Below are 14,962 nucleotides of genomic sequence, written 5' to 3'. Positions count from 1 at the left end.
TCAACAAACAGCCTGACCTGGGCCTGTTGGCCTTCCTGGGGGTCCTACAGTAAGTTAAATACGGAGGCACACACTAGGCTTGGGCGGTATACCATATATATATATACCGGGGTATTTGGAAACAGGATGTTTTTTTCAATATCGTTGAAACTATTTATCTGAAGTTTTTCAATACATTTTAATATTTGTCTTTTATTTGGCTTTTTAAGTTCATTCCTGGAGTCAACTTGTGGAATACATGATTTATTTTCATTTTTTATTTCACCTTTATTTAACCAGGTAGGCCAGTTGAGAACACCTTTATTTAACCAGGTAGGCCAGTTGAGAACACCTTTATTTAACCAGGTAGGCCAGTTGAGAACACCTTTATTTAACCAGGTAGGCCAGTTGAGAACACCTTTTAACCAGGTAGGCCAGTTGAGAACACCTTTATTTAACCAGGTAGGCCAGTTGAGAACACCTTTATTTAACCAGGTAGGCTAGTTGAGAACACCTTTATTTAACCAGGTAGGCTAGTTGAGAACACCTTTATTTAACCAGGTAGGCCAGTTGAGAACACCTTTATTTAACCAGGTACCCCAGTTGAGAACACCTTTATTTAACCAGGTAGGCCAGTTGAGAACACCTTTATTTAACCAGGTAGGCCAGTTGAGAACACCTTTATTTAACCAGGTACGCCAGTTGAGAACACCTTTATTTAACCAGGTAGGCCAGTTGAGAACACCTTTATTTAACCAGGTAGGCCAGTTGAGAACACCTTTATTTAACCAGGTCGGCCAGTTGAGAACACCTTTATTTAACCAGGTAGGCCAGTTGAGAACACCTTTATTTAACCAGGTAGGCCAGTTGAGAACACCTTTATTTAACCAGGTACGCCAGTTGAGAACACCTTTATTTAACCAGGTAGGCTAGTTGAGAACACCTTTATTTAACCAGGTAGGCTAGTTGAGAACACCTTTATTTAACCAGGTAGGCTAGTTGAGAACACCTTTATTTAACCAGGTAGGCCAGTTGAGAACACCTTTATTTAACCAGGTAGGCTAGTTGAGAACACCTTTATTTAACCAGGTAGGCTAGTTGAGAACACCTTTATTTAACCAGGTAGGCCAGTTGAGAAACACCTTTATTTAACCAGGTCGGCCAGTTGAGAACACCTTTATTTAACCAGGTAGGCCAGTTGAGAACACCTTTATTTAACCAGGTAGGCCAGTTGAGAACACCTTTATTTAACCAGGTAGGCCAGTTGAGAACACCTTTATTTAACCAGGTAGGCCAGTTGAGAACACCTTTATTTAACCAGGTAGGCCAGTTGAGAACACCTTTATTTAACCAGGTAGGCCAGTTGAGAACACCTTTATTTAACCAGGTAGGCCAGTTGAGAACACCTTTATTTAACCAGGTCGGCCAGTTGAGAACACCTTTATTTAACCAGGTCGGCCAGTTGAGAACACCTTTATTTAACCAGGTCGGCCAGTTGAGAACACCTTTATTTAACCAGGTAGGCCAGTTGAGAACACCTTTATTTAACCAGGTAGGCTAGTTGAGAACACCTTTATTTAACCAGGTAGGCCAGTTGAGAACACCTTTATTTAACCAGGTCGGCCAGTTGAGAACACCTTTATTTAACCAGGTCGGCTAGTTGAGAACACCTTTATTTAACCAGGTAGGCTAGTTGAGAACACCTTTATTTAACCAGGTAGGCCAGTTGAGAACACCTTTATTTAACCAGGTAGGCCAGTTGAGAACACCTTTATTTAACCAGGTAGGCCAGTTGAGAACACCTTTATTTAACCAGGTAGGCCAGTTGAGAACACCTTTATTTAACCAGGTAGGCTAGTTGAGAACACCTTTATTTAACCAGGTAGGCCAGTTGAGAACACCTTTATTTAACCAGGTAGGCCAGTTGAGAACACCTTTATTTAACCAGGTAGGCTAGTTGAGAACACCTTTATTTAACCAGGTAGGCTAGTTGAGAACATGTTCTCATTTACAACTGAGACCTGGCCAAGATAAAGCAAAGCAGTGCAACACAAACAACAACACAGAGTTACACATGGAGTAAACAACAACACAGAGTTACACATGGAGTTAACAACAACACAGAGTTACACATGGAGTTAACAACAACACAGAGTTACACATGGAGTAAACAAACATTACAGTCAATAATACAGTAGAAAAAGTCTATATACAGTGTGTGGAAATGAGGTAAGATAAGGGAGGTAAGGCAATAAATAGACCATGGTGGTGAAGGAGGTAAAGCAGAGCACGTTCTTCATGTCACCTTTCACATTCTTTTACATTATGAAGTTTACAGTAGTTCACCAGGACAGTTTACATTTACACATTATGAAGTTTACAGTAGTTCACCAGGGCAGTTTACATTTACACATTATGAAGTTTACAGTAGTTCACCAGGACAGTTTACATTTACACATTATGAAGTTTACAGTAGTTCACCAGGGCAGTTTACATTTACACATTATGAAGTTTACAGTAGTTCACCAGGACAGTTTACATTTGGAAAGTATTTAGACCCCTTGACTTTTTACACATTTTGTTATATTCGTTTTTTTCCTCCTCATCAATCTTAACACAATACCCCATAATAACATCACAATACTCCGTAATGACATCACAATACCCCATAATGACATCACAATACCCCATAATAACATCACAATACCCCATAATAACATCACAATACTTCGTAATGACATCACAATACCCCATAATAACATCACAATACTCCGTAATGACATCACAATACCCCATAATAACATCACAATACTCCGCAATGACATCACAATACTCCGTAATGACATTACAATACCCCATAATAACATCACAATATTCCGTAATGACATCACAATACCCCATAATAGCATCACAATACCCCATAATGACATCACAATACTCCGTAATGACATCACAATACCCCATAATAACATCACAATACTCCGTAATGGCATCACAATACTCCGTAATGGCATCACAATACCCCGTAATGACATCACAATACCCCATAATAACATCACAATACCCCATAATAACATCACAATACTTCGTAATGACATCACAATACCCCATAATAACATCACAATACTCCGTAATGACATCACAATACCCCATAATAACATCACAATACTCCGTAATGACATCACAATACTCCGTAATGACATTACAATACCCCATAATAACATCACAATATTCCGTAATGACATCACAATACCCCATAATAGCATCACAATACCCCATAATAGCATCACAATACCCCATAATAACATCACAATACTCCGTAATGACATCACAATACCCCATAATAACATCACAATACTCCGTAATGACATCACAATACTCCGTAATGACATTACAATACCCCATAATAACATCACAATACTCCGTAATGACATTACAATACCCCATAATAACATCACAATACTCCATAATGACAACACAATACCCCATAATAACATCACAATACTCCGTAATGACAACACAATACCCCATAATGACAACACAATACCCCATAATGACAACGCAATACTCCGTAATGACAACACAATACCCCATAATGACAACACAATACCCCATAATGACATCACAATACCCCATAATGACAACGCAATACCCCATAATGACAACACAATACCCCATAATGACAACACAATACCCCATAATAACATCACAATACTCCGTAATGACAACACAATACCCCATAATAACATCACAATACTCCGTAATGACAACACAATACCCCATAATAACATCACAATACTCCGTAATGACAACACAATACCCCATAATAACAACACAATACTCCGTAATGACAACACAATACCCCATAATGACATCACAATACTGTTTCGGTTTGATTTACTTCACGTTTATTGTTTTGTTCAGTGTTCGTTATTCATTAAAAAACACAAACACTTACCACGCTGCGTTTTGGTCCTCCGATCCTTCATACTACTCCTCTTCGTCAGAAGACGAAAACCCTTACACCTACTCTTATGATAAGTGCCATGGGATCTTTAGTGACCACAGAGAGTCAGGACACCCATTTAACATCCCATCTGAAAGACAGCATCCAACACAGGGCAATATCCCTAATCACTGCCCTGGGGCATTGGGATATTTATTTAGACCAGAGGAAAGACCGGCCTACTGGCCCTCCACACCACTTCCAGTAGCATCTGGCCTCCCATCCAGTGACTGAACAGGACCAACCCTGCTTAGCATCAGAAGCAAGCCAGCAGTGGGATGCAGGGTGGTATTGTGCTGGCTATAAATACTACTAATAAGTACAATTAAGAATACGTTCTAATATAAATCAATGTGAATAACATAATGTTGTAATTTCCACCATAGTGGTTCCAAACTTTTTCCATTTAACTTCTTGATGCACCATCCCGTTAGCGGGATCATTTTCGTCAGCATCCGCTGAGCGCCAAATTAAATTACTAAAAATATTAGATTTTCATGAAATCACAAGTGCAATATAGCAAACACAACTTAGCTTGTTGTTAATCCACCTGGCGTGTCAGATTTCAATAAAGCTTTTCGGTGAAAGCATACCAAGCGTTTATGTAAGGACATCTCTCTCAGTAGACAAAATATTACAAACAGCTAGCAGCCAAGTTAGATTGGTCACGAAAGTCAGAAAATCGCTTACCTTTGATGATCTTCGGATGTTTGCACTCACGAGACTCCCAGTTACACAATAAATGTTCCTTTTGTTCCATAAAGATTATTTTTATATCCAAAATACCTCCATTTGGTTGGCGCGTTATGTTCAGAAATCCACAGGCTCGAGCGGTCACGACATCGCAGACGAAAATTCCAAATAGTATCCGTAAAGTTCGTAAAAACATGTCAAACGTTTTTTATAATCAATCCTCAGGTTGTTTTTACAACATATAATCTATCAACCGGGACTGTAGCTGCTTTAATAGGAGATAGCAGTATAATTTGGGTACATTTTTCATCCAAACATTAAAATACTGCCCCCTACTCAACAGGTTAAGAATGATGGAGGCCACTGTGTTCTTGGGGACCTTCAATGCTGCAGAAATGTTATGGTACCCTTCCTCAGATCTGTGCTTCGACACAACCCTGTCTCGGAGCTCTACGGACAATTCCTTTGACCTCATGGTCTGGTTTTTGCTCTGACATGCACTGTCAACTGTGGGACCTAATATAGACAGGTGTCTTTCCAAATCATGTCCAATCAATTTAATTTACCACGGGTGGACTCCAATCAAGTTGTAGAAACATCTCAAGGATGATCAATGGAAACATGATGCACCTGAGCTCAATGTAGAGTTTCATTGTCTGAATTCTTTCCGACATTTTAGTCATTTAGCAGAAACTCTTATCCAGAGCGACTTACAATTAGTGCGTTCATCTACAGATAGCTAGGTGAGACAACAATACATCACAATCGTATTATCAATACATCGTGTTATCAATACATCACAAAAGTTATCAAGAGATAATTATCTTCAGTAATCGTCAAGCCGTGTGTATTCCCCCTCAAGCCGATACCACGACGGCTCTCAAGGAAACCACACTGGACTTTGTGCAAACTGGAAACCAAATATCCTGAGGCTTGCATGTATTTGTAGTTTGGGACTGTGATAAATTAAATCTGAGGAAAACCATTGTTACAAGGCCCTCCCCCGCCCTCCCTTCGGCAAATCAGATCACGCCTCTGTCCTGCTCCTCCTTTCCCATAGGCAGAAACTCAAAGAGGAAGTACCTGTGGTAAGGACTGTTCAACACTGGTCTGACCAATCGGTATCCATGCTTCAAGATTGTTTTGATCACGCGGACTGGGACATGTTCCGGGTTGGCCTCTGAGAATAACATTGATGTATACACTGATACGGTGACTGAGTTCATCAGGAAGTGCATAGTGGATGTTGTTCCCACCGTGACTATTAAAACCTACCCAAACCATGGCAGCATTCGCACAATACTGAAACTGCGAACCACCGCATTTAACCGTGGCAAGGTGACTGGGAACATGGTTAAATACAAACAGTGTAGTTATTCCCTCCGGTAGGCAATCAAACAGACAAAACGTCAGTACAAAGTGGAGTCGCAATTCAACGGGTCAGACACATGGCGTATTCTACTGGTCAAAAGGTTTAGAACATCTATCTACTCGTACAAGGTTTTTTTTCTTTTTTCTTTTTACTATTTTCTACATTGTAGAATAATAGTGATGACATCACCACTGTTCTATCATTCAGCAGCCAATCAGTGGTTTTCAATGTAGGTCTACATTCCATGAGAAACAAACACGCAGGGCTTGACATTAACCTGTTTATCCACTGAAAATGTTGTTGTGTTGTTTTATGCAAGAAACCACTTTACAAAATAACATGTATTATTATTCCAATACCAATATTACAGAGAATCAGACCAATTATGCTCCCCCCTGCCTATTGGCTACTGAGCTTATTCAAGCCTGTCTCAAAATACAACACTGCCACTTTAAGACAAAAAAAAAACTCTTTGCCTGACTCACTTTCCAAAGATGTCTAGAAATGTACACATTTTGTGCTCTTGTAGGGAGCAATCTCAAACTCCCCCAGTGTTGACTACAAATAATCTATTACTGGGATAATAACTCAATAACTAGTAAAGGATATGAACAAATGTTCACGCTTGGCTACATGCAACACTTGCTTTGATCTCAAAACAAGCTCTTCTACTCACGACCGCTCATGCTGTAAACACTGTCCAGTTCAAAGTGAATGGCACAGATCCATATATGGCAATCGTCTATTTGCATATAGGCCTACTGCAGCTCTGATTGGTTATGCCGCACCGTCTGTGTGGAGTACGGGCTGAGTAGTGCACAATAGAATCCTACTCCGATGTGTTCGGCCAACAACAAAATCTTTTGCATAGTTCGTTTTGTTTCGGTATGTTGCATTGAAATTGGATAACATTGCATCACATTTCCCACAGTAAAGAGAAACGTTGACAGTGTTAACTAACAGGGAAAAGTCTAGGAAGTTGAGTGAAATTGAACCTCATGCTCCATGGGCTGATGTTTCTTCTGAGCTTGGCAACGGCAGTCTCGGAGCTACTGCACGCCCGCACACGTGCGCAGTTTAGAACATTTTGCCCAACCCCAACACACGTACACAATCGCACAGGCACGCTCACATACACACTCACACACCGTTTTACAGCGTATCTACTCAGCAGCAGACGGATATTTAACCAACACAGTGTCTCGTTAACTACAGCGGAATTCTTCTCTGTACACTGATCAGTGCAGTATCTGATCTTCTGTACCTCTTTATGGTAAAAACTACTTTCTGTGATTATTCATGTCGACCCTCTGGGATTATTAACGTCGACCCTCTGGGATTATTAATGTCGACCCTCTGGGATTATTAATGTCGACCCTCTGGGATTATTAACGTCGACCCTCTGGGATTATTAACGTCGACCCTCTGGGATTATTAATGTCGACCCTCTGGGATTATTAATGTCGACCCTCTGTGATTATTGATGTCGACCCTCTGTAATTATTAATGTCGACCCTCTGTGATTATTAATGTCGACCCTCTGTGATTATCTGAACCCTCTGGGATTATTAATGTCGACCCTCTGGGATTATTAATGTCGACCCTTTGGGATTATTAATGTCGATCCTCTGGGATTATTGATGTCGACCCTCTGGGATTATTGATGTCGACCCTCTGTAATTATTAATGTCGACCCTCTGTGATTATTAATGTCGACCCTCTGTGATTATCTGAACCCTCTGGGATTATTAATGTCGACCCTCTGGGATTATTAATGTCGACCCTTTGGGATTATTAATGTCGATCCTCTGGGATTATTGATGTCGACCCTCTGGGATTATTGATGTCGACCCTCTGGGATTATTGATGTCGACCCTCTGTGATTATTGATGTCGACCCTCTGTGATTATTGATGTCGACCCTCTGTGATTATTGATGTCGACCCTCTGTGATTATTAATGTCGACCCTTTGTGATTATTAATGTCGACCCTCTGTGATTATCTGAACCCTCTGGGATTATTAATGTCGACCCTCTGGGATTATTAATGTCGACCCTCTGGGATTATTAATGTCGACCCTCTGTGATTATTAATGTCGACCCTCTGTGATTATTAATGTCGACCCTCGGATTATTAATGTCGACCCTCTGGGATTATTAATGTCGACCCTCTGGGATTATTGATGTCGACCCTCTGGGATTATTAATGTCGACCCTCTGGGATTATTAATGTCGACCCTCTGGGATTATTAATGTCGACCCTCTGGGATTATTAATGTCGACCCTCTGGGATTATTAATGTCGACCCTCGGATTATTAATGTCGACCCTCTGGGATTATTAATGTCGACCCTCTGGGATTATTAATGTCGACCCTCTGGGATTATTGATGTCGACCCTCTGTAATTATTAATGTCGACCCTCTGTGATTATTAATGTCGACCCTCTGTGATTATCTGAACCCTCTGGGATTATTAATGTCGACCCTCTGGGATTATTAATGTCGACCCTCTGGGATTATTAATGTCGATCCTCTGGGATTATTGATGTCGACCCTCTGGGATTATTGATGTCGACCCTCTGGGATTATTGATGTCGACCCTCTGGGATTATTGATGTCGACCCTCTGTGATTATTGATGTCGACCCTCTGTGATTATTAATGTCGACCCTTTGTGATTATTAATGTCGACCCTCTGTGATTATCTGAACCCTCTGGGATTATTAATGTCGACCCTCTGGGATTATTAATGTCGACCCTCTGGGATTATTAATGTCGACCCTCTGTGATTATTAATGTCGACCCTCTGTGATTATTAATGTCGACCCTCGGATTATTAATGTCGACCCTCTGGGATTATTAATGTCGACCCTCTGGGATTATTAATGTCGACCCTCTGGGATTATTAATGTCGACCCTCTGGGATTATTGATGTCGACCCTCTGGGATTATTGATGTCGACCCTCTGGGATTATTGATGTCGACCCTCTGGGATTATTGATGTCGACCCTCTGGGATTATTGATGTCGACCCTGTGTGATTATTAATGTCGACCCTGTGTGATTATTAATGTCGACCCTGTGTGATTATTAATGTCGACCCTGTGTGATTATTAATGTCGACCCTGTGTGATTATTAATGTCGACCCTGTGTGATTATTAATGTCGACCCTGTGTGATTATTAATGTCGACCCTGTGGGATTATTAGTGTCGACCCTCGGATTATTAGTGTCGACCCTCTGGGATTATTAATGTCGACCCTCTGGGATTATTAATGTCGACCCTCTGGGATTATTAATGTCGACCTTCTGTGATTATTGATGTCGACCCTCTGGGATTAATGATGTCGACCCTCCGTGATTATCTGAACTCTCTGTGATTATTAATGTCGACCCTCTGTGATTATTAATGTCGACCCTCTGTGATTATCTGAACCCTCTGGGATTATTAATGTCGACCCTCTGGGATTATTGATGTCGACCCTCTGTGATTATCTGAACCCTCTGTGATTATTAATGTCGACCCTCTGTGATTATCTGAACCCTCTGGGATTATTGTCGACCCTCTGGGATTATTGATGTCGACCCTCTGTGATTATCTGAACCCTCTGTGATTATTAATGTCGACCCTCTGGGATTATTGATGTCGACCCTCTGTGATTATTCATGTCGACCCTCTGTGATTATTCATGTCGACCCTCTGTGATTATACATGTCGACCCTCTGTGATTATTCATGTCGACCCTCTGGGATTATTAATGTCGACCCTCTGTGATTATTAATGTCGACCCTCTGTGATTATTAATGTCGACCCTCTGTAATTATTAATGTCGACCCTCTGTGATTATTAACGTCGACCCTCTGTGATTATTAACGTCGACCCTCTGTGATTATTAATGTCGACCCTCTGGGATTATTAATGTCGACCCTCTGGGATTATTAATGTCGACCCTCTGGGATTATTAATGTCGACTCTCTGGGATTATTAATGTCGACCCTCTGGGATTATTAATGTCGACCCTCTGGGATTATTAATGTCGACCCTCTGGGATTATTAATGTCGACCCTCTGGGATTATTAATGTCGACCCTCTGGGATTATTAATGTCGACCCTCTGGGATTATTAATGTCGACCCTCTGGGATTATTAATGTCAACCCTCTGTGATTATTAATGTCGACCCTCTGTGATTATTAATGTCGACCCTCTGTGATTACCTCTCAGGAAGTTCTGGCCGGTCTCCGTCTCCGTGTTGGGAGAGAAGCAGCAGGTGGGCTCTAGATCTCTACTCTCTTCTTCTTATGTGACAGGTCTTTCCTGCTTCTCTCCAGTCTTTTGAACCATCTCTTAGAACCCATCTTGCTTTTACCCACATATGTAACTCTTTCTGTACTATGTAGCCTTTGGCCTCATGCAGTTGATCCTCTTTAGCTCTTCTAGGAAATCTGTGATCTTTGATCTCCCGAGGTAGCTTGGATCCCCCGAGGTAGCTTGGATCTCCTGAGGTAGCTTGGATCACCCGAGGTAGCTTGGATCACCCGAGGTAGCTTGGATCCCCCGAGGTAGCTTGGATCCCCCGAGGTAGCTTGGATCACCCGAGGTAGCTTGGATCACCCGAGGTAGCTTGGATCACCCGAGGTAGCTTGGATCACCCGAGGTAGCTTGGATCCCCCGAGGTAGCTTGGATCACCCGAGGTAGCTTGGATCACCCGAGGTAGCTTGGATCACCCGGGTAGCTTGGATCACCCGGGGTAGCTTTGATCCCCCGAGGTAGCTTGGATCACCCGAGGTAGCTTGGATCACCCGAGGTAGCTTGGATCTCCCGAGGTAGCTTGGATCACCCGAGGTAGCTTGGATCACCCGAGGTAGCTTGGATCACCCGAGGTAGCTTGGATCCCCCGAGGTAGCTTGGATCCCCCGAGGTAGCTTGGATCACCCGAGGTAGCTTGGATCTCCTGAGGTAGCTTGGATCCCCGAGGTAGCTTGATCCCCGAGGTAGCTTGGATCCCCGAGGTAGCTTGGATCCCCGAGGTAGCTTGGATCCCCGAGGTAGCTTGGATCCCCGAGGTAGCTTGATCCCCGAGGTAGCTTGTCCCCGAGGTAGCTTGATCCCCGAGGTAGCTTGGATCCCCGAGGTAGCTTGGATCCCCGATAGCTTGGATCCCCGAGGTAGCTTGGTCCCCGAGGTAGCTTGGATCCCCCGAGTAGCTTGGATCCCCGAGGTAGCTTGGATCCCCCGAGGTAGCTTGGATCCCCGAGGTAGCTTGGATCCCCGAGGTAGCTTGATCCCCCGAGGTAGCTTGGATCCCCGAGGTAGCTTGGATCACCCGAGTAGCTTGGATCACCCGAGGTAGCTTGGATCACCCGTATTGGATCACCCGAGGTAGCTTGGATCACCCGAGGTAGCTATCTCCTGGGGTAGCTTGGATCCCCGAGGTAGCTTGGATCCCCGAGTAGCTTGGATCTCCCGAGGTAGCTTGGATCACCCGAGGTAGCTTGGATCACCCGAGGTAGCTTGGATCACCCGAGGTAGCTTGGATCCCCCGAGGTAGCTTGAGCCCCCCGGGGCAGCTTGATTTCACGAGATTAATATCAAACAAACCTTGTTACGGTATTACTACAGGGGATGTTATAGTAGCCTATTTTCCCCCAGAGACTTTTCTTGATATTTCCTGTCCTATACCCTTTTCCATCAATGTCGTCCACTTGATAAATATCTGTTACTCAAACCTCTGATATATTTCTACGATTAGGTCCTTCCCAGCACCAAAAATGCTTGCTTTGCTTCTGCAGTGAAGACTTTACAACAGATCAGGTAAGGGATGCTCCAGTGTCGTGTATGTATTACAGTGTCATATTACAGTATATTACAGTGTCATATTACAGTATATTACAGTGTCATATTACAGTTTATTACAGTGTCATATTACAGTTTATTACAGTGTCATATTACAGTATATTACAGTGTCATATTACAGTATATTACAGTGTCATATTACAGTATATTACAGTGTCATATTACAGTATATTACAGTGTCATATTACAGTTTATTACAGTGTCATATTACAGTATATTACAGTGTCATATTACAGTATATTACAGTGTCATATTACAGTATATTACAGTGTCATATTACAGTATATTACAGTGTCATATTACAGTTTATTACAGTGTCATATTACAGTATATTACAGTGTCATATTACAGTATATTACAGTGTCATATTACAGTATATTACAGTGTCATATTACAGTATATTACAGTGTCATATTACAGTTTATTACAGTGTCATATTACAGTATATTACAGTGTCATATTACAGTATATTACAGTGTCATATTACAGTATATTACAGTGTCATATTACAGTATATTACAGTGTCATATTACAGTTTATTACAGTGTCATATTACAGTATATTACAGTGTCATATTACAGTATATTACAGTGTCATATTACAGTATATTACAGTGTCATATTACAGTATATTACAGTGTCATATTACAGTTTATTACAGTGTCATATTACAGTATATTACAGTGTCATATTACAGTATATTACAGTGTCATATTACAGTATATTACAGTGTCATATTACAGTATATTACAGTGTCATATTACAGTATATTACAGTGTCATATTACAGTATATTACAGTGTCATATTACAGTATATTACAGTGTCATATTACAGTATATTACAGTGTCATATTACAGTATATTACAGTGTCATATTACAGTATATTACAGTGTCATATTACAGTATATTACAGTGTCATATTACAGTATATTACAGTGTCATATTACAGTATATTACAGTGTCATATTACAGTTTATTACAGTGTCATATTACAGTTTATTACAGTGTCATATTACAGTATATTACAGTGTCATATTACAGTATATTACAGTGTCATATTACAGTATATTACTTACAGTGTCATATTACAGTGTCATATTACAGTATATTACAGTGTCTTATTACAGTATATTACAGTGTCTTATTACAGTATATTACAGTGTCTTATTACAGTATATTAGTGTCTTATTACAGTATATTACAGTGTCTTATTACAGTATATTACAGTGTCATATTACAGTATATTACAGTGTCTTATCCCTCAGGCAACCTCCCAAATGGACCCTCATTCCCTTTATAGGTGACTGCTTTTGATCCGGGGCCCATTTGGGAGGCAGATATAGTCTTGTATCATGTATAAGTCTTTTCTCTCTTTCATTGGGCCGACCAACCAGTGCCCCCGTACATTGGCTAACCCGGGCTATCTGCATTCCCCACCCCCCAACCCCTCTTTTACTCTACTGCTACTCTCTGTTCATCATATATGCATAGTCACTTTAACCATATTTTCATGTACATACTACCTCAATCAGCCTGACTAACCAGTGTCTGTATATAGCCTCGCTACTCCTATTTTCAAAAGTCTTTGTACTGTTGTTTTATTTCTTTACTTACACACACACACACACACACACACACAAACACACACACACACAAACACACACAACTTTTTTTTTGGCACCATTGGTTAGAGCCTGTAAGTAAGCATTTCACTGTAAGGTCTACTACACCTGTTGTATTCGGTGCACGTGACAATAAAACTTTGTTTGTTTACCTCTCGCAGCACCACCTTCACCCCGTCAGACAAGCTGCAGGTGATCCAGCGTACCTTTGAGGAGCTGAACCAGGAAGTACAAGCTCTGCTAGAGGGGAACTTCCTGTTGTCCATGGATGACCTCTTACCTCTGTTTCTCTACGTGGTGCTTAGAGCACGGTAAGGAGGCATTACTACCGTTACTACTGAGGACAGGAGGCATTACTACTGAGGACAGGAGGCATTACTACTGAGGACAGGAGGCATTACTACTGAGGACAGGAGGCATTACTACTGAGGACAGGAGACATTACTACCGTTACTACTGAGGACAGGAGGCATTACTACTGAGGACAGGAGACATTACTACTGAGGACAGGAGACATTACTACCGTTACTACTGAGGACAGGAGGCATTACTACCGTTACTACTGAGGACAGGAGGCATTACTACTGAGGACAGGAGACATTACTACTGAGGACAGGAGACATTACTACTGAGGACAGGAGGCATTACTACCGTTACTACTGAGGACAGGAGGCATTACTACTGAGGACAGGAGACATTACTACTGAGGACAGGAGACATTACTACTGAGGACAGGAGACATTACTACTGAGGACAGGAGACATTACTACCGTTACTACTGAGGACAGGAGGCATTACTACTGAGGACAGGAGACATTACTACTGAGGACAGGAGACATTACTACTGAGGACAGGAGGCATTACTACTGAGGACAGGAGGCATTACTACTGAGGACAGGAGGCATTACTACTGAGGACAGGAGGCATTACTACTGAGGACAGGAGGCATTACTACTGAGGACAGGAGGCATTACTACTGAGGACAGGAGACATTACTACCGTTACTACTGAGGACAGGAGGCATTACTACTGAGGACAGGAGACATTACTACTGAGGACAGGAGACATTACTACTGAGGACAGGAGACATTACTACTGAGGACAGGAGACATTACTACCGTTACTACTGAGGACAGGAGGCATTACTACTGAGGACAGGAGACATTACTACTGAGGACAGGAGACATTACTACTGAGGACAGGAGGCATTACTACTGAGGACAGGAGGCATTACTACTGAGGACAGGAGGCATTACTACTGAGGACAGGAGGCATTACTACTGAGGACAGGAGGCATTACTACTGAGGACAGGAGGCATTACTACTGAGGACAGGAGGCATTACTACTGAGGACAGGAGGCATTACTACTGAGGACAGGAGGCATTACTACTGAGGACAGGAGGCATTACTACTGAGGACAGGAGGCATTACTACTG

At 41.8% G+C, this 14,962-nt stretch overlaps 1 protein-coding gene across 1 annotated transcript in view; it reads left to right on the top strand.

Moving 5' to 3' along the window:
- Nucleotides 1-14,962, top strand: part of als2a (alsin Rho guanine nucleotide exchange factor ALS2 a) — a 139,721-nt gene that overhangs the window by 116,500 nt on the left and 8,259 nt on the right. The window contains exons 31-34 of the mRNA XM_052523270.1: nt 1-49; nt 10,271-10,316; nt 11,800-11,861; nt 13,687-13,836. The exon at nt 1-49 is cut by the window's left edge and continues 128 nt beyond it. Coding sequence (XP_052379230.1) covers nt 1-49; nt 10,271-10,316; nt 11,800-11,861; nt 13,687-13,836 — 307 coding nt within the window. The remainder of the gene's footprint in view (nt 50-10,270; nt 10,317-11,799; nt 11,862-13,686; nt 13,837-14,962) is intronic.

Source organism: Oncorhynchus keta, chromosome 7 (genome assembly GCF_023373465.1).
Source record: "Oncorhynchus keta strain PuntledgeMale-10-30-2019 chromosome 7, Oket_V2, whole genome shotgun sequence".
NCBI lineage: Eukaryota > Metazoa > Chordata > Actinopteri > Salmoniformes > Salmonidae > Oncorhynchus > Oncorhynchus keta.
This window is presented reverse-complemented; position numbering and strand designations above follow the sequence as displayed.